Source organism: Lepidochelys olivacea (genome assembly GCF_965140295.1).
Source record: "Lepidochelys olivacea isolate rLepOli2 genome assembly, chromosome: 15".
Lineage (NCBI taxonomy): Eukaryota > Metazoa > Chordata > Testudines > Cheloniidae > Lepidochelys > Lepidochelys olivacea.
Window position 1 is genome coordinate 28,831,038 of NC_140425.1, and position 25,498 is coordinate 28,856,535.

At 39.0% G+C, this 25,498-nt stretch overlaps 1 protein-coding gene across 1 annotated transcript; it reads right to left on the minus strand.

Annotated features, from left to right (window-relative positions):
- ZCCHC8 (zinc finger CCHC-type containing 8) lies at positions 1-25,424 on the minus strand. Its single transcript, XM_084649173.1, has 14 exons — positions 25,194-25,424; positions 23,112-23,154; positions 21,658-21,732; positions 19,637-19,742; positions 18,167-18,244; positions 17,730-17,833; positions 14,462-14,527; positions 12,102-12,162; positions 10,558-10,700; positions 9,481-9,623; positions 5,860-5,984; positions 4,685-4,768; positions 3,482-3,596; positions 1-1,522 (listed from the first exon to the last, which is right to left on the minus strand). The coding sequence occupies exons 1-14, from the start codon at positions 25,381-25,383 to the stop codon at positions 696-698; spliced, it is 2,160 nt and encodes a 719-aa protein (XP_084505299.1). The 5' UTR covers positions 25,384-25,424; the 3' UTR covers positions 1-695.
- Between the last annotated feature and the right edge of the window lie 74 nt (positions 25,425-25,498).

Consider the following 25,498-nt stretch of genomic DNA (forward strand, 5'->3'; position numbering starts at 1 on the left):
CTGTACACAAGAATGAACAGGTATGTACAGCAAGTTTACATAAAGAATGATGTTACAAAAGGTAGAAGTGGTGCTTAAAAACTGACCCACAATTAATTTATAAAAAATATCCGAAATGGTGAGGATAATGCTGGTAATCCCTGATTATTTCCATCTGATTGCCAGGACTTCATGTGGAGCATTTTAAAATATTGGAATTTTTAAAAACTGTAATAATATATTAAACTTATCTACAGGATAATTAGCAAAATGTAGAAAGAGCAGACTACTGTACAAAGCACAGATAAAAACCACCATTCCACCTGAAACTCACCATTAACGATAGTATAAATCTTAACCAAAATATTAAACAGCAACCGAAGACTCACTGTTTTAAGAGGTTCATGTATCACAGAGTGTAAAATATGCTGAACAAATAAATCAATAGTCCTTTCACCCCTTAGTGGAAGGTTTTGATTTAGTCAAGTTCTCATGTATTGAATGGTCAACACTGGTCCTGGTCAAATGGAAGCCCTGCACGAACTTAAAAAAAACAAAAAACAAAAAAAACACTAGGGAAGAATGCAGAAGAACTATATTAGTCCACTCTTAACTACTCAGATGTTCTTCACAAAAGGGCACATGAGAGATTATCCAATTTGGTAGATACTTTAAGTTTCTTTTGGGGGCACCATAAAACCTTAAAGGAAGACAAGTTAGTCTGAAGCCTTTTTGTTTTTTTGCTGGTTTCTTGGGGAATTCTTTAATACACTTCGTATTCGAAGATAAACACCAGTTGATTCTGCCATATTTTCAAACTCAAATGGTGTTATCCCTGCCGCAAACTTGCTCATGTCAGGAACAGGATTTGAATTTTTTGTAGATGATTCAGCACTCGTGACCACATGAGTAACACTTTCATTTCCTCTATTGTTGATCTCACATTTTGAGCCTGTAGTGCTGTTCTCCAGCATGCCTTCAGAATCCACATGATCAGTGTCATCTTCCTTTAGATCAAATAATCCATCCCCTGAATTAGGGTCACTTTTAGAATGTTCAGTTCTGGATATCTGCATGCTAGTATCTGATATCCCAATTTCCACTGCAACCAGCTTCTCAGATGTTCTTCCTTCTGGAATAATGTCCAGTTCATTCCTAGATGGTGATGATGCAACAGAGTTTCCAGTTAAAGGTGTATCAGCAGGTATATCAGAGTCACTATTTGTACTGTCTGCCTGCTCAAGTGCAGCCCAAATCAATCGCTGCTGCTCCTCAAGTTCTTCTAGGGTCAAAGTATCCTCATCCATGGCTGAATCCCCCACTCTTGGCTGAGCAGAATCATTGGAAGGAGTTGATGCTGGAGTATTCCTGCGAAGAGAGGCAGTAGGTGCTGGAGGTAAAGGGGATGTGAAGTTGGGTGGAGTACGTGGAGGAGTTCCTCGTGGCAGTGGGGGCGGAGTTGCAATCGATGGAGACCCAGGTGGCAGTGGAGGTTGGAACTGAAAACTGTCATAAGATAGAGAACTGTGTGGCATTTCCAAATCTAAAATTAGAAGATTAAATAAATCTCCATTAGTAGTACTGAGGCTTTAATTCCTACTTTACCCTACTTTTAATCAGATTTCAAATCTAAAATATACTCTTTGGTTAATACCGTAAACTTATGTTCTCAGCCTTTGGAACCGTAGCAGCAGCTTATGGCAGTATTATTCCATATCAGCTGAAAAGCCTATCCTGATGCTTACATTTTTGCACATCCCAGTATCCTTGAAACTTGCCATTCTGAATCTGCCATTTTGGATTCCAGAGGGAACCCTGATGGCTGGTTTAAAAGCTGCACTTTTAAATGCTCTTAAATATGGATAATACTGAACAAAGTTTGAAGCCAAACCTTAAAGATTTTAGATCCAAGATGTGTGGAAATTCCCTCCTCAGTTTGAGGGAATCCAGAAGGGCAGCTGGGAGAACTGCTATAGAAGATTATTCTCAAATTTGACTTCTTAGAACATTTAAAGAAGAAACCTTTCTGGTCCTTTAAACAGCCATTAAGCTTTCCTCATTCTAATTCCTCCTAAAAATCTCACTTCTGTTGCAATCCACAAGTTGTAAGAATGGAACAGTTTAGAATAAAAAAAATTGAAATTATCTCCTTCTGAATTTTCTACGACATTTTATCTTTGCTTCATTTAAACTATTAAGTCGTCAGAGCAGGGAACTCTTTGGGGCTTATTCAGGGTCAAACGCGCTGTCTGGTGCTATATAAACAGTATTCTTGTTTTTACACATTAGCCCTTCAAATTTATTACTTTAGTAAATATAAAATGATACCTGTAACCAGTAAATTAGAGAATTCTGTGGGTGGCAAACCCAGTTGATTAAGTCTACCATAAAAATCTAGGGAGAACTAGGAAAAATTGTTTCACTGATTTAGATTTTGCCTCCCAGCTTTCTTATATGGTATACTAATATTCAACACTAACACATGTTAGCTTGGAGAGTATATTTTTAATCCTGTTTCTATTACAGGAATTTTCTTAGTTCAAACTAACTTATAATCAGGTAAAATTCATGATTTCAAAATGTGTAATTTCCCACCCCCTAATTCTAAAAAGTGGATTTAGAAAAGTGCAAGAGTGACAGCCCTAAAACTAAACAGTTTCTCCACAGAGAAGGTATCTGCAATACAAGGTTCCTTGGCCCTCATTCCCAATTTGTGCCACTTCTGTCTACCTTAGGTAATTATATGACCCCTATTACTGTAGTCTAACAACCTCTCACTAATGTATACATTATCACAACATCCCTCTGAGGTAGAAATATTATAATCCTAATTTTAGAGATGAGTAACTGAGGTTCAGAGAAGATAAGTGACTTGCCCAAGATTACACTGGAAATCTGGGGTCAAGTTTTTCCTCTGCCATAGATCTCCCAAACCCAAAGCTAAATGCCCTAATCACTGGACCATTCTTATGCCTTCTCTCACTTAAGGGTGAAAAGCAATTCAAATTCTATGCCCACTTGACAGTTGGTCTCTTCTGAAAATACCAACGACGGCATCAGCTGTAGCAAGAATACCTGTCCACCAAAATTTGGATGGGACCAACTCATGTTTCTGTGGGTTATTCAGTGACCCAAATAATAATTGTCACTACTGATCCAGTCTAGATTGGGAGTGGCAACCTAAAGATTCCACTTCTCTTGGGCTGAGCTATAGCCCTCACTCTCTTACAACACAGAGTAAAATACTCTGACAAAGAATACTGGTAAATTACAGAAGACACAACTGTAATCCAAAATACAAGCATTTGACAAATATGGTTAGTTCTCTATTTTAGCAGTACAGTTAAAATATCATACAATACATTTAGATAATGTATCAGTAATTCAGTATGAATTGAAATATTGATAACCATGTTAGCATTGAAGTCCACATTTCACTACAGAGTAAGGAGAGAGTTATTCTGAAAGTATAAAATCATAATTGCAAAAAAGAAAACTATACCGGAATCCATGTCCATGTCAGCTGCTGATACTGCTGAATTGTCTCCTTTTACCTTCTTTGAATTGTGAGAACTTGATGGATATGCAGACCTTTTATTGCTAGATTTTGGACTTGGCTGAGGAAAAGTTAGCCAGGAAAACAGAATACAAATTAGTATTATATACAGGTACTCTTATGAGATATAAGGCGGCAAGATTTTCTGCTACAAAACTACTAATTATAATCCTCAATGATCTCAATTTGATAGGGTCCATTTTGTAAGCAAAATATTGAGCTGTCAGAGAAACTTGAGACATTTAATGTAGTTGAATAAAAAACCCCAGCAATCTTGTTTAGTTTTTCAGTGGTGAATGAGAAAGGAATTTTGTCTGCATCCCTATTAGAGCCTCAAGAACACTCCTTTTCTCCATGCTTACCCAACTAGATCTCATGAAGCCACCATGTCACATGAACAGGACATTTCCTTTGTAGCAATCTCATAGAAATTGTTCTTTAATTACCTATAGAACAACTTAATGCTTTACTCTCAACCCCCATAAAAAAGTCTGGTCAATTGTAATGTACTTCCAGCTTAAGAAACAGGAGACTGAAATTAAACCTACTGTTCCTCGCGTCAAGCAAGAAACACTAGGTTGGAGTTAAACATTTACAGTAAGGTCTCGGAGAAAGTTATGTAACAAAGTTGCCACATATGTCCTGTAAACATAGTATTAAGCTGTTAAACCATGAAACATCTGAAAGCATGCCTATGATAATCAACTATAAAGTGGACCTTTAGACAAGTATGGAATTCAGATATAGTCCGCACAAAATTTAAAACTTAGGCATATATCCAAATGGAAAGTTAACTGTTCCTACAAACTATGAACTAGAGAGTCTTTCAGCACTGGGTTTAGGAGATGATCAGATAAAGAGTCTAAGTTGTTTATTATAAGATGATAGTTTTTGACATCAAACAGGCGGCCCAAAAGATTAAAAAGGATATGGACAAGAGTAATGGTTTATTCAGGGGCTACCTTCTAGTCTCGTGAACTGTTTTTGGCTATTGTACTGATGAAAACCTCAGGACTTCACACCAAAACCCAATACCCTCTATTAGCCATCTTTGGCCAAAGTTGGAGGCAAGAGACCAGTGACAACTGGTAACATCAATACAAGATTTTTCCAATTTTTTGTATGCAAACATAACACAAATATATTCACCGCCTGAAAATTAGAAAGGTAGCTAGCAAAAACGTCCTTCTGTTGAGATGGCTGCATGGGTATGGAACCAAATATCCTCCATTCCTACAGGAAAAAAACAAAAACCAGCAATAAAGCTCAACATTCAGTAAGCTGTGGCTAATAATGCACATTCAACTATAACACACATGATATGGACTGAGATTAGTAAATGTTCCGATCAGAAATTTGTCTAACTGGGAAGGAGGAAGATCCCTAAATATGAATTTTTAGCAAAAAAGATGAGCTCCATTCCAACTTGCAAATATAAATGGTCTGCTGCATAGAGCTATATTGGGTGAGAAAACACAGCACCACTTTAATGAAATATTAGCCAATTTTGTTGCAAACCTCTTATTCAAAGTTTGTAGTGTAGCTATTAAAATTTAGTTCAGGAGGAAAAGTGAACATAAAGAGCTACAACTTGAATAAAGTCTTCCTAATTATTAGTAATAGTTAAGCTAAAACCTATGACAATACATTCAAAACAAAGAAGACTGAGGCAAAGCTACATTAGGAGGCCACTATTAACCACCAGATAGAAAACAGTGTAAGGAATAAATTCTTTACGGCACCGTCCAACATCAAGGCTCAACAGGTGCCTATTTAACTGGTTTCTTAACCTGCCCCATTTTGTCCAAGTGCTAAAAGATGCATTACTCAACTTATGCATCAATTCCTGAGACACATTATGATGTAGTTTTTGTTTAGCAAAGATAAAGATTATATGGTACAGCATTGCTATAGTAACACTCATTTCAAGAACATTTTTTATATTTAGAAAATTTAGATCCATATGAATAACGTGCATTCAGCTTTGTTTTAAAAATACTGGCATTTAAGTGACAATCTGAATATCAGCATCAGGTACAGTATTATATGCTCCTGTCTCATAGTGGAAATAAGCAGCATTATACATTAATAGCCTCCTGGAGGTTTACTAGCATCAGCAAAAGTCCAGATAGACTGTTTATTGCATAGGTTTCTTCAGAGATCTTTATTAACTTTTAAATACTTAATCCCCCCCCCCCACAAATAATGGCTAATTCAAAACAAACTTATTTGAAGTTGACTATCAAAGTTTGAATAATCCACAAGTAGGTAATAATGTTTTGTTTTAGAATACCACACCAATTGTGTGTAGCATATATACTTACATCAGAGATCCCACTTGGAGTAGACATATTAAAGCCCGGATAGTTTATTAACTTAGAAACATCGTAAGTGACACACTTGTTTTGTTGATAGGATCTTTCATCTTCTGTTTCACAACCAGTAGCATCTATAACAAAGTATCATAAATGTTAATATTGCTACTGAGGAAAAACGTTAGAGAAAGAGTTGCAGCAGAAAAACACAAACACGTTGCAAAGTTGAAATACAGTTTAGAGAAAAGGTTTGCAACCAATGTAGCAGGAATACAGTGGCAAATTCTCTCATTAGATGCGTGCACAGCTTCCACTGAAGTCCCAACTAAAGCCAGAGCAATATTCTGACACTACTATTGGTATCCTTGCAGAATTTGGCTCTAGAACATTACATCTGTTTGATCCTATGTTCTGTGTCACTAGCTTGTGTTCTTTCCACTCAGGGACTTAAGACAGGTCTGGAAATCATTGCTCTCTTTTTTTTGGCTGTGGGAGTCAGTCTTCATTACGTCAAGGAATTGGCATAGCTAGGGCAGATAAGGAAAGAAGAGTGGCACACTACACAAGAGGGTAAAGAACCAGCTTTGCTTATTCTTGTTCCACTGACTCGAGTAATGTTCCAATACTGGTCTCTTTGGGGTCTCTCCTTAATAGTGTGATACTTAAGGAAACCCAAGACTATAGTGGGGTGGTTATGTGGAAAAAAGTTTCTCCACAACAAGAAAGTTGAACAAGGAAAGAGTGCAAGGGAAATATTAATATTTTTACAATGGCCATATATAAATTATAGTTTTCCTGCTGCCAGACACTGAACTAAAATAATAAAATGAACATTTTCTCATGAGGTTTCATCAAGAAGCACCACTGTCTGAAGTTTTAAAACCAACTAAAACACTTGATGAACTAGGAATGTCCTCCATCTTCTTTTAACACATTCAGAATTGGACAATTTAACCAAGCTAGGCACAGAGCAACACAGCCCTGAGAAACAAATATCGAAGACTCTGGCAACAATTTCTATGTGGATGTGGTTAATGAACCATTAACTAAGGACATGAGTGTGAAAGGAGATACAACTTAATCTAAGTAAGCAAGACTTATAAGGTTAATTAAAGTTTTACAATAAACGTTGAAGTGTGTGCAAAGCCTGTGTAAGGAGAGTGGATAGGAGAAATGTGTGCTAACAATTTGTGCTAGTCATAGGCTTTATTGACGCAGTCTGGATCAATTGAATTTTCTTGAGAGAATGAACTGGAAGAGCAACTGATAAAGAATAATGTCACTCTGAAGAGAAAAGAAGATTAATTATTTTTTCCATCATCTTAAATACCTCAGTCAGGTAATACACATGATAGGAAATCAGGAGATTGTCTTGTATCGTTGCTACTTAACTGTGGGGATTGAGAATAATCAGCATTAAAATGTAACGAAACTGGCAAACTACTCAGTAATAAATTAAGTCTTTGGGTTTTTTATTTTTTTGTTTAAAAAAACAGAGAAGAGAACTTGGGCTTTGATATATGCTCTAGACTAGTCTGAATGAGGGAGTACAAAACACTAATACAGAAATAATTACGGAACTTTGAAAAAGTGTGATCAAGCAAGAGCAGGTCTGACAGCAGGTCATATATGAAACTTAAATAGCTTTTCCACAAACTCCATGGTCTAGTATCAGAGGTTTAAAAGATAGTGAGATCAAAGGGACAAAATCCTTCCAACCATGTGATTAAGTCATTTCAGCAAGAGCAGAGCTGCTTCACTGTCATAGCAAAGCTAGGTGTCAAGCAGTATTGGTATTTTTAAACATGACTGGAGAAACTAAGAGAAAAACTGGCTCACAGCAGTCTCAACCTTTCTTGTAAGGAGCACATCTGATGCAGGAAGAAAACAGCTACCAGAGAAAAAGAATGTGTTATGTGAGGGCTATTGCTATTATCCCTATTTCTATCCATGCATTCCCCAAAAGCCAAAGAAAAATCCATTAGCTTTGCAGCATGCCCTAAAATTGAAGCTCTGGCACTCCCAGAAATGGTTATAAATCCAAGCTTTAGCACGCCAAGATCAAAGTCAGTGTCAGAGCCCAGGACCATTCAGAAATATTGCCTTGTAACCAAACCACTCCTTTTTAAATCAGGGCGGGGTGGTGGTGGTGGTGGTGAAGTCATGTGCCTCTGCGGACAATTGTATGAACACAAGGAGCTTGGCTTGTTTAGCCTAACCAAAAGGAGGCTGAGGGGAGATAGGATTGATTGCTCTCTATAAATATATCATAGGGATAAATACCAGAGAGGGAGAGGAATTATTTAAGCTCAGTACCAACGTGGACACAAGAACATATACATATGGATATAAACTGGCCATCAGGAAGTTTAGACTTGAAATTAGATGAAGGTTTCTAACCTTCAGAGGAGAGAAGTTCTGGAACAGCCTTCCAAGGGAAGCAGTGGGGGCAAAAGACCTATCTGGCTTCAAGATTAAACTCGGTAGGTTTATGGAGGAGAAGGTATGATGGGATAACATGATTTTGGCAATTAATTGATCTTTAACTATTCACGGTAAATATGCCCAATGGCCTATGATGGAATATTAGATGGGGTGGGATCTGAGTTACTACAGAGAATTCTTTCCTGGGTATCTGGCTGGTGAATCTTGCCCACATGCTCAGGGTTCAGCTGATTGCCATATTTGGGTTGGGAAGGAATTTTCCTCCAGGGCAGATTGGAAGAGGCCCCAGGGGTTTTTCGCATTCCTCTGCGGCATGGGGCACGGGTCACTTGCTGGAGGATTCTCTGCCCCTTGAAGTCTTTAAACCATGATTTGAGGACTTCAATAGCTCAGGCATAGGTGAGAGATTTATTGCAGGAGTGGGTGGGTGAGATTCTGTAGCCTGCATTGTGCAGGAGGTCAGACTAGATGATCATAATGGTCCCTTCTGACCTTAAAGTCTATGATTCTATGAATTATTTTGCAGTCTATCTTCAGTAGAATGCCAGGATGACCAGACAGGGACATCTCCCACACAGGAGAATGTGAAAACAGGAAAAAGAGTAAACTAAAAGTAACTCTACTGCAACCTTGATTGTTTTCATACCATCTCTCTCAACTAGTGGCAATTATAACTAAGGCTACGTTTATGTCATGGAGGTCATGGAAGCCGTGACATTTTATGCTTCAGCCCCTAGGTCTGCGGGACTGGAGCTAGCAGCCAGTGGGGCCCCAGCAGGAGTCCAGCAACAGGCAAGGCTTTTCAAGGTCTCCCTGCAGGGTTTCAGTGACAGGTGACAGCCTCTTCAGGGTTCCAGCACAGACAGCCTTGCGGGGGCAGAGGAGGGTGCGAGAACCCTGCAGCTCCCAGCCACCACGGTGGCAGGGGAAACTGTCGAGCCGCAGCAGCAAATGTCAGACAGGTCTCTCTTCCGTGAATTTTTGTTTATTGCCTGTGACCTGTCTGTGACTTACTAAAAATAACCATGACAAAAATCTTAGCCTTAATTATAACCCACAGTCAATGTCAAGCAACTGGCAAACTTGTATACTCAAGAGTTCAGTAGTTTCATTCTTCCTTTAAAGTAGGAAGGGAATGCGTTACCTCTACAGTCAGCTAGGCTTTCCTAGCTGCATACTGCTTACCTTTTCCATCATAAAGTGCAAGTCCTGAATCCTCCAGTTCAGCCTCTTTGAGCCAACCTGGTGGGTAACCCAACTGGCGCATGCGATATATAAATGGAGGAAGACTCTTATCTGTGACACCAAGCGCATCTTGAAGTTCTTCACTAGATAGAACATAGGAATACCAAAACTCAAAAATAATCTTCCTATAACCATTGTTATATATTTTAAGACTTTTAGTTGATTTAAGATTAAGTTACTCAGTTACAGAAGTCTCTAGTTATAAAAGCAAGACAGTCACCTTCTAGAGGAAAAAAAATTGAAGTTGTTTCATTTGTATACCTTGTTAATCCCTTGGGATATCTATTTGAATCATTCTATTAGATGCAGAACTACATTAATGTTAAAAATTACAAAGTTAAATGAGAAATCAGGAAATTAGAAAGCTAAAATTCACATTCTAACAGTTCTCATTCTGACATTAACTTGCCTATACAATGCAAATAAATGGATGTATGTCTAAATCTAGATCTTAGAAAGTTGCCTCTACTATGAGAGCCACAATTCATTCTGGATTTGTGAGATGAAACTTATAACCTTTAAGGTAATCTGTATAGGAAAAGACATCCTTCCTGTAAAGCTAGATTAAACTGAAGTGCTGTCTTCTTGTTAAACAGGATAGCCATATTTTATATAGAAAAAACATTTTAAATGAAAAGCTTAAAATTTCCTGAATCCAGCATGAACTGTTAATGGCCCTAAAAAAGGGTCACAGGAACCACAGAAATATTTGTAGTCTCCCTCATTAAAAGACTAACCTGAGGACTCAGTACATGTCAAATCAGGGAAAACTTTGGACAGGGTAGGATTAATGGGGAAAGTTTCAGCATGAAAAGAAAAACTCGAGGAATTTATCAACACATGAAGACATTTACAAAAGGGGTCTTAACACAACTGAAGATATAGTTACCAAGAGAATTATTATACAGTAAGTGACAACTTTTGTACATTACAAATAGCAGAAAAGTTATTTGATGCGTATGTGAGAAGTACAGTGATCCAATCAATGTGTGCGTGTGTGTGTGGGGGGGGAAATACCTTATTATTCCTGGTTTAAACTTCCCAAACCTCTCTTCTACTTCATCTGCATGATAACGTTGCTGAAAGTTCTGGTTACTTGCTTCACCACAGGCTTCCATGAACTCTCTTCTTTTCTCACTTATACGGGTAGCGTTCCGTGGCTTAAAGACAATAGAGTTGGGAGACTCACCATAATGCAACTTGCAATTTAAGCACACAATTCACTCAACCCAAACCAAGTTATTAAAAGCTGCTTGAAAGTTACCCGTCAAGGGCATGGAACACATCTTACATCAAAAGACCAAGGCCAGCTCATTGTTTCACTGAATGGTTTCATTTTTATTATAACTTCCAGTGTAACTTAGAAATCTGCCAGCTTCAGTAGGAAAGCTAGAAACATGTAAAGAGACTTTTCTTTAAAAAGGAAGGATCAAACTACACCTCTACCCAGATATAATGCGACCTGATATAACGCAGGTTCGCATACAATGCGGTAAACCTCCGACACGCTGCTCTGAGCAGCGTGTTAAGGGTGCCGGGCTGGGGCCGAGGGGTTGGATAAGAGGCAGAAGGTCTCAGGAGGGGTCAGGGGCTCCCCCTGCCCCAGGTCTGGGAGGCAGGAGCGGGGGGTGGGGCCCGCAGTCCCAGAGTGGCCCGGGGGATTCGTGGGGGGCCAGGAGCAGCCCGCTCAGCTTCCCTCGCCCTGGCCCCAGCTGTGTTACTCAGGGGAGGGGATTTGGGGGAAGGGATCCCCCCTGCACTCACCGGCAGCAACGGAAGTGGAGCAGCCCGGCCCCAGCCCACTCCACTCCGCCAGCTCCCAGCTGCAGTGCTCCGCTTCCCACCAGAGGTGAGCGCGGGACCTTTCCCCAACCAACATGTCTGGGGCTGGGGAAAGGAAAGCAGAGCGGGCTGGGGCTGCATCGCTCCGCTTCCCGCTGCCGGTGAGTGCAGAGGGCATCCTTTCCCCAACCTCCCCACACTCACCGGTGGTAGGAAGTGAAGCAGCCCAGCCCCAGCCCGCTCCACTCCGCCAGCTCCCAGCTGCGGCACTCTGCTTCCCACCACCAGTGAGTACAGGGGGTGTCCTTTCCCCAACCTCCCCACACTCACCGGCAGTGGGAAGCAGAGCACCGCAGCTGGGAGGTGGCGGAGTGGAGTGGGCTGGGGCCGCATTGCTCCGCTTCCCGCCACTGCCAGTGAGTGCCTGTTAGGGGGCAGGGGGCGAGAGGTCTCTGGAGAGGGCAGCCAGGGAACAAGGAACAGAGGGGCCAAAAGAAAGTTTGATATAATGCAGTTTCACGTACAACACGGTGAGATTTTTTGTCTCCCGAGGACCACATTGTATCAGGGTAGAGGTGTATTATGCTACGATAGGCTCATTTAAAATACTGATTTAAATCTCTGAAGTTACAAGTGTTACGGAGATATACAATACAGTTATTCATCTTTAATTAAAGATCATGACCAATATGATTCTTCCCATTCTACAAATGTCCTGTTGCACCGAAATATGTTTTGTGTAATAGAGAGACAATCTTAGATATTGAAGAAAAGTTTACCTTTGGACAATCTTTCATCTGATGCTCTTCAGAACCACAATTGAAACAATGAGGTTTTGGCCTGTTTAAGGAAAGCAATAAAATAAATTTATATTGTAAGTTTATCCCTTTAAAAGTGTACTTCTGAAGTGAAGTGCATACTTATTCTTCATTATTCTATTACATGCAGAGATTTACATTAACTTGAAATATATTCAGTTTTAAGAAATATGTAAAGTAACTTGTGTACTATACCTAAACATACATCTTCCTCCCAATTTTTGTAGTTTAAACAAAAATAAAAAAAAAACACATCTTCCTATTTAAAAAAAGTGTTTCTGTTGCTGTTAGGTGAAACATGAGAAACTAATCACGGAGAAAGCCACATAAAGCACTATCAAATGCAGAAAACAAAAACTGAAAAGATAAGAATTGAAGTAATATTTCCAGACAGAAATTAGATTATGTCCCTTTAGGAAGATAGTGACCATTAAAGAACTCTCTTTCCTTTGACTGAAATATGTTTTAATGAAAGTTATATAAATGTCAATAGTATGCTAGTTGCTTTGCAAATAGCTAGCAAGGTAAGATCAGGTTTCTGCCCCCCACACCTTACAATCTAGACAACCAGGGTGTAGGGGGCTATCAACCCTGTAATGGAAATATTGTGGGGGTTCTGCTGCCATGTGAACTCATGTAAGCCAGGGGGAGGGGAAGAGGCATGGAGGTGGCAACAGGACTCCCTGGGACTAGAGAAGCCGCTGAAGGGATGGGCGCAGGACCTGGAGTGGATGAAGAGGCTGTGGTGCCACCTGGGATCAAGTGGGGGAGCAGGACCTGAAGGGGCTGGAATGGGTCTAGTAGCAACCCTGGGATCCTCCTTCCCAGCCTGGAGCCAGCTCCCAGTACCTCCCACTCTGCTCCCCCATTTGCAAGGAGCTTCCACGCTCCCTGCAGACAACACAAAGGCTGGGGGAAAAGATGGAAAGGAGAGAATTATAAAAGCGATGTAGTTGAAGGATTCAGTTAAAAGGACACTATCTACTTCACAGATATGCTGTAAACCATTATTTTCAGATGCTATACCACCACTCTGGATTATTATAAGAACATTTTAGAAATCTCATTTACTTGCTAATATGCTCAATTCACTGTGAATTTCTCTCATCTAGGAAAATGAAATTTGAAGCCAGTTTTAATTTTGTTTGTTGTCACAGATTCATTTTCAGGTTTAGTGCTTCAGTGATTGGGTCTGAAATGCTGCAAGAGAATACTATCTTGTCTAAAAACAATAGCTCTTGGAATTTTTTTTAAATCATAGAAGTGTTTCTATTGATATTTGATTTTAAAAAGGTTGATTTTCAAAAGATTTAATATTTGGGCCAAGTTTAAATTTAGTGCCTCTTTGAGCACTTGCTTAGTTAGTTCCCTGTGTGCATGGTCACTTTTACCAATAGGATAAGGGAGAGCGGATAAAGAGGACAACCAGGGTTGCCAACCCTCTAGGATTGCCCTGGAGTCTCCAGGAATTAAAGATTAATCTTCAAATTAAAGACTACATCATGTGGTGAAACCTCCAGAAACATATCCAGCCAAAACTGGCAACCTTAAGGGCAACCTAGGTTTTAAGGTCTCTTAAAAGGGGTTTGTTTTTAATGACAGAATTGAAGGAGAAGGGGGAGGCATATTTGTTTTCTCAGAAGGTATGATTCAAACAGATTTGGTGCAAATTGTTCTCTCAGAATACTTTATCCACCATCTAGAAGTATCTACAGCGCAACATGGTTGCGAATCTACTTTTCTTTCAAAATGTAATATTTCACTTGAGTATGCAGAAGATTATAGAAAAGCTAAACTGAACTTGCCTCCATGACTACTATTTACATTTGAAATAAGGTATTTCAGATGCTGGAAAAACTAGGCAGAGGGTCATCCGGAATTTCCAAAGTGATCACTCTGCCGTAATTCTACTTTTCCTCACAATGGCTACACAAACTACTCCAAGATCATTTTCTATTAAATGCAGAGAAAACAGAGAAAACAAAAAACGCTGCATAGAACAAAAGCTATGTGACAGCACCTCAATGCAAAGATGACAAGGACATTTATTTAAAAATGCTAGCTAGAAAAAGCGAGCAAAACACAAAACCAGTTAGTTCAGAAACAGATTTTTCTTACACATTAATTTGACTGCCTCTCTTTTGAGCATCCTATATTCCAAACAACCCAAAACTTTTCTAGTGCAAAATTCGATATTGTTAACTTAATTTAGGACAATAAAAAGCAATTTATTCCCCCACATACTGGACCCTAAAATGTGCATTGTGACTATTAAAAAGTTTTTAAATCTGAAAAACTTTATAGTTAAGATAAATACAAACCTTTTTGCTTTTACTTGTATTTCTTGCCCGTCCAGAGAGAGAATATGGCTGAAAACTTGCTGGTATCTTAGATTTCAATAAGGAACTGCTACTGTACAAAGCAGAATTTCAATCTTGTTTTAATTGACAGCGATAGTACTTTATACAGAAAAATGTCCCCATGGGTTAAGCTACAAGCGCATCCTCAAGAATAAGTTTCAAGTAGGGCTGTCGATCAATCACTGTTAACTCACACGATTAAGTCAAAATTAACTGTGATTAAAAAAAAATAATCACAATTAATCACACTGTTAAATAGAGTATCAATTGAAATTTATTAAATATTTTTGGATGTTTTACATTTTCAATATATTGATTTCTATTACAACACAGAATCCAAAGTGTACAGTGATCACTATTATTTTTAATTAAAAATATTTGCACTGTAAAAATTATAAAGAAATAGTATTTTTCAATTCACCTAATACAAGTACTGTTGCACAATCTCTTTACTGTGAAAGCATAATTTACAAATGTAGGGTTTTTTTGGTTACACAATGTAAAACTTTAGAGCCTACAAGTCCACTCAGTCCTACTTCTTGTTCACCCAATTGCTCAGACAAACAAGTTTGGTTACAATTTGCAGGAGATAATCCTGCCCACGTCTTGTTTACAAGGTCACCTGAAAGTGAGAACAGGCGTTCATATGGCACTTTTGTAGATGGCGTTGCAAGGTATTTGCGTGCCAGATATGCTAAACATTAATATGCCCCTTCATGCTTCGGCCACCATTCCAGAGAACATGCTTCCATGCTGATGATGCTCATTAAAAAAAGTGTGCGTTAATTAAATTTATGACTGAGAATTTAGGACTCAGACCCATGGGGACTGAGACTGGGGGGAGAATTGTCTCTCTCCTGTTCTGTTTTATCTGCATTCTACCACATATATTTCATGTTATAGCAGTCTCGGATGATGAACCAGCACGTTTGTTTTAAGAACACTTGTACAGCAGATTTGGCAAAAACGCAAAGAAGGTACCAATGTGAGATTTCTAAGGATAGATACAGCACTTGACCCAAGGTCTAAGAATATGAAGTGCCTTCCAAAATCTGAGAGGGACGAGGTGTGGAGCATGCTTTCAGAAATCTTAAAAGAACAACATTCCAATGCGGAAACTACTGAACTCGAACCACCAAAAAAGAAAGCCAACCTTCTGCTGGTGTTAGCTGACTCAGACGATGAAAATGAACATACGTTGGTCCGCTCTGCCTTGGATCATTATCAAGCAGAACCCATCATCACCATGGACGCATGTCTTCTGGAATGGTGGTTGAAGCATGATGAGACATATGAATCTTTAGCGCATCTGGCGCATAAATATCTGCGACGCTGGCTACAACAGTGCCATGCAAATGCTTGTTCTCACTTTCAGGTGACCTTGTAAACAAGACGTGGACAGCATTATCTCCTTCAAATTGTAACCAAACTTGTTTGTCTGAGCAATTGGCTGAAGTAGGACTGAGTGGACTTGTAGGTTCTAAAGTTTTACATAGTTTTGGTTTTGAATACAGTTATTTTTTTGTACATAATTCTGCATTTGTAATTTCAATTTCATTATAAAGAGATTGCACTACAGTACTTGTAGGAGGTGAATTGAAATATACTATTTCTTTTGTTTTTTTACAGTGCAAATATTTGTAATCAAAAATAAAAGTGAGCTCTGTACACTTTGTATTCTGTGTCATAATTGAAATCAATATATTTGAAAATGTAAAACATCCAAAAATATTTAAATAATTGGTATTCTATTATTAACCATGTGATGAATCGCAATTTTTTTTGATCACTTGACAGCCCTAGTTTCAAGTTACAGAAATTCCAATTGCAGTCCACTATAAACTTATTCACTGAAATATCTGTACAAAGGAGTCCCCACCTGAACGCTTGACTTACTCAGTATGTATTGCCACCTGCCAAAACAGACAGAAGCTTCCTTGGCGAAGCCTAAAGGGAGTCTTCCTTTGGCCTTGCCACTAGCAGCTAAATTAAGGTGTATGTCACCCTTTATATATGTAAACAGACCTCAGAAATAAAAAGCAACAGATACATTTAAAGAAAATATCAAGGTTGAGACCAAAAGGTTTATTTCCCCCCCACCCCCTGCAAAGTGTTTCCCTTCTCCTTTACTATCAGACACATCAAACCATCCTCTTCTTTCATGTAGCTACTTTCTTGGAAGCCACTAAAATATTTACATTGACCAGAACCCTACTCTCTAAAGTACTAAATAGTAGAGAAGCTGTGCTAATTTCGATTTCCTGATAGTTTACGAAAAAGCAGACGACAGGAAGAGCAAATTAAAATGTGATGTGTATGCGGTCAAAAGGCAGACATAACAAACCCAGGTTGGCCTGCTAAACAAATGGGATTTCTCACTCACTGCAGGCACACTTTAAATCTTTTACAGAATTATAAAGCAATAGGGCAGACATTTTGGGCTTCTGGACTGTGAATGTCCCCCTTTACTACAGTCCTAACAAAATGTAGAGATCCTAGAAATACTTTGTGGTGCTTTAAACAGACTTTGGCCTTTTTGCAGGCAGGAAGTGAATGGGAAGGAGAAGAGAAGAGGATAGAACATCCAATTTCTGTTTGTATTTTTTTAATATATATAATTTCTTCTGAAATTAAGAACTATCACATAAATAAGAATGTTCTACCTGAGTTCCAGCTCTCAAATACTGAAGAGAGCAACTGGAAAAATGGATTAAAATATTCTCTGCTTAAATATGACTCATTTTCCCCAAAAAATTTCAAGATGTAGTTAAAATTTAGTCAAAACACCAGAGTACATTTAGGATTTGTTAGCTCTCCCTCCTCACCACTTTAAATAAATTGCTTTATAGAAGTAAACAGCCAGCATTTCTGAAATAAGCAGTCATTCCAGAGCCTGTCACACGTGGTCCCAACAGCAACTCTTGGATTGACAGCAGAGCATGTTTATGGGAATGCAACATTCATTCGTGCAGAACATGATTCCTTCAATGAACAAGTCAACCATATTAGACATCTATCATCCAACTACTTTAAAACTTTTGAAATACTAGTAGTAATAATAATACTTCAGTTGATTTCAGATACAACACTGATATGACCCAGCAGACTGTCATAGTTAGAAGTTTTAAAAAAAAAATTGCAGAAAAAGTTTTAATCTCAACTTTGTGTCTGATTGTGTTATTTGGTTATATAAACAGAAAAAGGAGCTCCATTTTACTAAACAGGATACTTGGGTATTTCCCATCCTTCTGTCAGCTGTGGATTTTCATTTAATATAGGTTGTCCCAGTTTATCAAGACAAAAATTGGTAAAATACAGAACACTTCCTACAACCTGTTGAAAGAGTCAGAAAATTGTCAGTATTTCAATCAGATTACCTGATATTAGAAAGGCACAGTATTTTAATATTTCAAAAATAATGGAATTAGTTTATTTCCTATTTAAGGATTTAAACATAACAAAAACATCCCTCCATGCCTTCTGAATGTACATATAGGTAAATTTTCCAAGTATTATGCAGCTAAAGCACCATGAATTCTAATAAAGTCCATCAGAGTTACGTTGCTAAAACCTTGCATATCTTCATAATGACATTGTGGACTAAATGTAAGAATAGAACTTTGGAACTATTTGTATTACCAGTGAAGAATATAAAGTTTAACTTACACTGAAAGCTTCCTTAATTTTTTTTATTGTATTAGAGCTTGTCACTTTATGGTCCTCTTCCAACAGAATACTGGATGGCTAATATGAAAAGTCGAAAAAAAACCACATAAAAAACTCCTTAATTGCTGCAAATAAAACACAGATGATATAATTGCCAATTCCAGCTTTTCATTGCCATGTACACACAAATTAACCACATGCTAGTATATGAAGTATGAGACTTGTAGGCTAGTGGTAATACTGTGTACAACCCAAGATGCAACATGGCTAGAACCTTGGTGTCATGGGCTGAGAATGCTATGGAGGAAACATGCTCGGCCTCTGGGACGGCAAGAAGAAAAGGGAGGGTTGGGAGGAGAGGGTGAAGAGAAATGCCATGTTTCACTTAATGAACTATCTACTTCTAAGACAAAGAAGTATCTCTTTCCAAACGTTTAAGAAAAATATACCATTTGTAAGTAGCAGGAAAAAATCTTTCTGTAATTTGGATACACTAGCAGTGTGATATTGCAACCAAAAAAGTGGAGGGAAAAAACCCAAACCATTATCTTTCTATAAACTCAGACTTTAAGACCAGAATAGTCCATCATGATCATCTAGTCTAAACTCCTGCACATTGCAGGCCACAGAACTTCATCCACCCAACTCCTATCATAGGCCCATAACCTCTGGCTGAGTTACTAAAGTCCTCAAAATACGATTTAAAGACTTCAAGTTACAGAGAATCCACCATTTATACTAGTTTAAACCTGCAAGTGACCCACACCCAGAGCTGCAGAGGAAGGCAAAAAAAACAACAACTCAGGATCTCTGCCAATCTGACCCGGAGGAAATTCCTTCCCAATGACATATATGGCAATCAGTTAGACTCTGAGGATGTGGGCAAGATCCACCAGCCAGACATCTGGGAAAGAATTCTCTATAGTAACTTAGAGCCTTCCCCATCTACTTTGCCATCACCAGCCATTGGAGATATTTGCTGCTAACAGTTGCAGATCAGCTACGTGCCATTGTAGGCAGTCTCATACTCTCCACAAACTTAACTGGTTTCAAGACTGAACTTGATAAGTTTTACCCCACTACTCCCCTTGGAAGGCTGTTCCAGAACTTCACTCCTCTGATGGTTAGAAATCCATGTCTAATTTCAAGCCTAAACTTGCCGATGGCCAGTTTATATCCATTTGTTCTTATGTCCACATTGGCGCTTAACTTAAATAACTCCTCCCCCTCCCTGGTATTTATCCCTCTGATGTATTTATAGAGAGCAATCATATTTTCTCTCAGCCTTCTTTTGGTTAGGCTCAACAAGCCAAACTCTTTGAGTCTTGTCTCATAAAATAGGGTTTTCAGTCCTCCGATCATCCTAGTAGCCTGAACCTGTTCCAGTTTGAATTCATCTTTCTTAAACATAGGAGACCAGAATTGCACACAGTAGTCCAGATGAGGTCTATATTCTTTGAACTTATATACCTGAGGCTTAACATTGAAGTGGGTCCTTTCTGGTTCAGCTCTCTGTTGCTCCTCATATTTTTGAACTAAACTAGAAATAAAATCCTCAATTTCTTGATGATACTGCCTGCAAAAGGTAGAAATATAAGAGAATACAACAGACTGCATGTGTGTATTTAAGGATTCCTGAAACTGAAATTATAAATTTTGAACACTGTATTAAGTTACTTTGTTCAATGTTCAGGATAAGAATTTTATTTTGGAACCTTTTATTGCTAGATGTGTACATCTTAAGGTACAGCTGGTAAATCTAACTTTCATGCTGCCCCAATGTAACCAACACATCACATCTATAAATTGGAAAAGAAAGACGTACAAATGTATTAAAAAGAAAATTCAAAACTGCAACCATGCTATTTAATATATTTTGTGGATTTCAGAACTGGATTAAATAATGAAAAGAAATTAAACATAGACAAATGGAACTGGATGCCACATATCCAGCCACATAGTTAGATCAAGATTAGAACAAAAAAAACCAAAAACAAAAAATCTGGTTTTACATTAAAAAAATTATAAGTAACTACCAAGGACAAGGACACTTGCATAAGTAGTGTAAAATATTGGTTAAATATCAAGAAAGACTTTGTACTTGAGAAACTATTCCACAGTCCACTTTCTCAAGGAAAATGGTACAAGTCCCATTGCTTGGAATGCTTAAATTAAACTGGATAAAGTACTACAAACTGGCTCCAAGTAGGATATAGGACAAGGGAAAAATAGAAACAGAAATATACTACAGACCCAATAGTTATATCCCTCCTCCAACTTTTTCAGATTTTACAATACTTCACACTTCTTTTCCCACTCATTTGGCTGCTCTAAAATTGACTGAGACAAACCATAAGCATCAGTTTGTGGATTCTTTCAAAGATATTTTCTTTTTAAAAAATGATGTATATGAACAGCAGAAAAAGTCTAATGACTGTTTTAAATGAGAAATAAGTTAGCAACAACTCCAAATATTCCTTTAAAAAGAATATTCAAAATTTTGCAATACTAGTAACAAAGAAGTTAGTAATATTAGACTGCACACTAAATTTCAGCCTTTAGTACCTATTTACAACCAAACTCCTGATGGCTTTATACTTTTATCTAACAGTTCTGTTACTTATAATACTGCAAAACAGTAGCAGCTATATTTAAAAGGGAAACAAACAACTGTTAAGTGACATTTCTATCTGAAAAGGTACATACAACTGTTAAAAGTAACCCTTACTATACTTAAAATTAGAGAAAAAGTTTTCAGTTTGTTCATTTTGTGCATTTGAAAGCAATATATATAGTCCGTTTCACTACACTGTGGCCAGATGACCTTCTTATCAGAAAGACAGAGGTCTGGGGAACTCAGACTCATTTTCCTCAAGCCCTAAAAACGGTGATTACTAAAGCAGCAGCAGAGCTGAAACTGAAAATAAGAAGGGCAGCTGACAGGTATGTGCATAAAAAGGAAGGGAAGGAGAGGTATGTCTGAGAATATTTTGTATTGCCAATCTTGTGTCCATCTAAAGAGAGGCTTCTAAATATAAGCACTAAACACCCATTTCAGAACTTAAAGGATGTTCTGTCAAACACCTTTAAAAAAAGGTTTCAGAGTAACAGCCGTGTTAGTCTGTATTCGCAAAAAGAAAAAGGAGTACCTGTGGCACCTTAGAGACTAACCAATTTATTTGAGCATAAGCCCATGAAAGCTTATGCTCAAATAAATTGGTTAGTCTCTAAGGTGCCACAGGTACTCCTTTTTCTTTTTGCGAATACAGACTAACACGGCTGTTACTCTGAAACCAGTTGGAAACAGGATATTAAAGACATTTTGCTATAACTGAATAAGTAACCAGGGTACAATAGGTTTATATTAGACTGTTGTAACACAGCCAAAGATGGGTTAATACATGTCACAGTTGCACACTAACAAATCCCAAACAAAGGCAATCTTAAAAGGGAATTAGACTGACACTTTATTAGCAGGGGAAGTTACTTACTTTGAAATAACGTTGTTCATAAATAAAATCTGTAACAAAGGTCCATCTAACTTAGAACTGTCCACTGAAAGTCCACTGGAAGGAAAAAAAGATACTGTAAAGTTACTGTGTAATTACTTTCCCCTCCTTTCTGCAAGAATAGTGTGTGCAGCAGCCCACCCATTTTATCACAGCAATGCCACTAGTCAAGGGGACTCTCACTTTCCCCAAGGCAGACACGTAGTAGGCTTGGCCAACACAAATGCTATTTGCTTTTCACCGATTCTGTTATTCTAGGCTACAGTTCTCCCACTGTTTAAATCCAGTTTTTACACCTCAAGCAACGCAGCAGGAAATGTCAATAAGTTGCTTGAAAGACTATTACTGCTTTCCTCTTACTAGTAATTGGCACATGTAAGAAATACAACAGGCTGCAGTTTAACTCAAAATTGACAGATCACCACAAATATATGTATTCAATTAGTATTTATTCAGTGAGAAATTTCCAACAGGTCAAAGTGATTATCAGATCTGATCATTATTGTTACTCAATTTCAGAGAAATCCATTTTCCTAAAGGTTATGTCAACAGTTATTTATATAACAAGATAAAACATCTTTAAATTCTACATATTCAAGTCTGAATGCACAGAGATCGTGTCCAGAGTGCTCAGACATTTTAGAAACCCAATAACTTTAAACACAAACAATAAATGAAACCTTTTCTAGAAAAGATCATTTTATACATTCACGGTGCTCATGTAGAAGATGGTGATTAGGCAAGCTACCTATGCTCTAAAAGGGTCTATGTTAAATATACTCATTGATTAGATCTTGTATTACTAAGGGCATGTCTGCACTACAAAGTTAAGTCAGTGTAACTATGTAAGCATGCACACTACAGCATTTCTCCTGCTGCTGTAACTCACCCGCTATGTCAACACAGTAAATCCACATGGACTAGAGGCATAAGGCTTAGTCAACATAGTTCGGGTTACTTGCATTGCCTGTTGGCTGTCAGGTTAACTGACAGCTCTGTGAGAGGGAGGGGGTGTTCCAGCTGTGAGCCCCAGCAGTACTGACAGCTGGAACCTTGCTGCCCAGTACTAAGAGCCCAAGCCGTGGGCTCCCCACAGAGTTCCCAGCTGGAGTCCAGCTGCCACCCAGAGCCCTCAGCTCGAGCTCCCAGCTGGAACCTCGCTGTCACTGGGAGAGCCCTAGGCAGCAGCCAGGCTCCAGCTGGGAGCTCTGCAGGGAGCTGAGAGCCTGGGCTCTCAAACCCCCATTCCCCCGCCTTAAGTCACTGTAAGCGCTCCTGGTGAGGACACGTACCGCCAACAGAAGGAGAGCAGTGTGAACATGAAAAACTGCAGCAATTGCTGTGGTGGCCGTAAGTTGGCCTAACATAGGTCCATTTTATGTCTACAATACACAATTGCTTGAGTGTTCCAACTTGAAAAGTCAATATTAACATACCTTGGTCGTGTCAGAATCTTCAGTTTTCTTCTAAGTTCTTGATGTTAATTACTTGTCAAGGAACACAGGTTTCCTCTATATTAATCATTAGAATCAAAGTATACCACTTTAAGAAAGAATCAACTCTTACAATAGTTGTACTGAACAGCGAACAGGATTTTGGGCTCTTTCACTTACTTTACTGCACTACATAAAGCCATTCATAAACTCACCAACCAAAAAACTGAACTTAGAGGGCTAGAACAAAGTGAGTGTGAAAAGCAGATTTAAAGAGAGAAAATTGTCTCTTTCTAAACACAGACTCACAATATGCACACATACCACAATGATGGTATTTTGTCTCTACTTGATAGGCATCTACTCTGGATGATACATCACTCCCATGGCAGAAGCTATAGTTAAAATTACTCAAATAAAACTGACCAAAGCAAGCATTACAGGGAGAGAAAGCAATGCAAGGAAAGTCAGAAGTAAATGGAGAACTAAGATATGGACAAGTTCAAGCCTAAAACTATAAGTTGTGAAAGGAAATTTAAAGAACCAGACAGTGATCATCATTTAAAAAACCCCACTATACAAAGACAAATATGCTGAATAAATTAAGAAATACAAACAGGCAGGACTAACAGTCACATTTGGCCCTGGTATACATATTTCCTCCACAAATACCTTCATCCCCACAAAAGGAAAAAACATTAAATTTAAAAGGAAACTCCAAATACTTTACTCAGTCCAGCAGTTTCACAGTTTGAAAGTGCCAAGAAATACTTCGCAGTTAGACTAAACAAAACAGGAGAATAAAACTTTAGCTACAAAGAGCATTTCCGAGTCCACCTTGTTGTCACCTTGCTTAAAAACAAGTTAACATCTAAGACACTGGTAACTCGGGACGCACTGTAAGACTACAGCTTTTATTCTGGTTTAAAATTCAACATAAAAATGTACAAATTGATTTTTAAATTCTAAACTATAAGACGCTTATTGGTGCTTTCCTTTAGTCTGGAAAACAAATAGGTTGAAGTACCAAGAGAAAAATTGTTTTTTAAATACACTTTCCATCTCATTTACACATTTTTAGTTGTAACACAAGATGATCAAGAATCCAAATCTTTCCACCACAAAAACAAAAACTGAAAACTCAAGGCCAAAGAGGATGAAGAGGAATTCAGACCTGCCAACTCTCTTTCATTTGAGGAATGAGAGCCTTCTCATTTTAGATTAATTGGTAAAAAATTGTTTAACTAACAAAAACACAAGCCAACCAACCCCCAAAACCCGCATCTCTCACCCTCATATGATGAAAAGGACTGTACAAAAACTATTTCATTTAAATTACTCTAAAAAGAATTGCTCTTCAAGTTACTTACTTACCATTTTGTTGGATTACATAAAGTTACAAAATGCAAAAGTAATTCAGAACAAGACGAGCATTGCATCCATCCCTTCAAACTAAAAATGATCTTTTAAACGGTCAAAGCTTGAGACAGCCGCAAAAACGTGACCCTCAGACCAGCCAGGGATCTTTTTTCTTTACTGTAACATCCAATACCCCTAGGAATCCAGACTTGTTTCAAACTATGATGATTTGAGTTAGAATCACTTTTTTCTTTAAAGGAGATTTTTAAAACAGCTCATCAAGCCATACTTTGTGTTATTGCCCAGATGACACAGCCCCAGAGAAAATCACTACGACCTGAGTGAGGTGGCGGAACTCACAGCAAAACCCAAACTAGACTCAGTGACCACGGAGTAGCAAGGCCTCACCCCGGTGAAGCAGAGACCACGTTCATTAGGGGGTGGGGAGAGGAGGAGGAGAGAGAGAGAGAGAGAGAAAGACACCCCCACGCCGCCACCCCGGCAGTAGGGAAGAGGCGGCGCCCCTCCTTTGGGGGAGAGTAGAGGGGCTGAAAGGTTTTGTGCCTCGCGGGCCAAGGAGACTCCTCAGCCCAGGCCCCGGAGAAGCAGGAACTGAGGCTGCGCCGGAAAGGAACCAGCATGAGGGTCGAAACTAGACCGCGGTTCGGGCTGTTCCCTGCCCGGGGATGAACCGAAACCAGGCCCAGATCCCTCCTGTCAGGATATTCTCGGACCGCAGCTGCCGCACCGTCTCCTCGGAGTCCCTCAGCCGCTCCCGCAGCGTCTCCTTGGCCTCCTCCAGCTCCTCGTCCTCCTCGAAGCGGGTATGAAGCGGCTGCGCCGCCGGGGCCGCTGCCTCGTCCCCGTCCAGCTGCTCGAAGAGCTCGCGATCCCCGAAGTCCACCTCCGCCGCCATCTTAGGCTGCGGCAGGAAGCGGGGGGGGAGCGGTCAAGGGGCAAAGGGCAGAGGTAACGGCCGCCGCAGCCGCTCAAAGCGCGGAGGGTGGGGGAGGAGAGGCGGAGCGGGATCT

Coding starts and splice junctions, on each gene's coding strand:
- ZCCHC8 (XM_084649173.1), bottom strand. CDS start 25,383: ATGGCGGCGGAGGTGGACTTCGGGGATCGCGAGCTCTTCGAGCAGCTG. Junction 12,163..14,461: donor ATACAAGTAAAAGCAAAAAG/GTTTGTATTTAT, acceptor TTCCTTAAACAG/GCCAAAACCTCATTGTTTCA. Junction 4,769..5,859: donor CTCCAAGTGGGATCTCTGAT/GTAAGTATATAT, acceptor TTTTTCCTGTAG/GAATGGAGGATATTTGGTTC.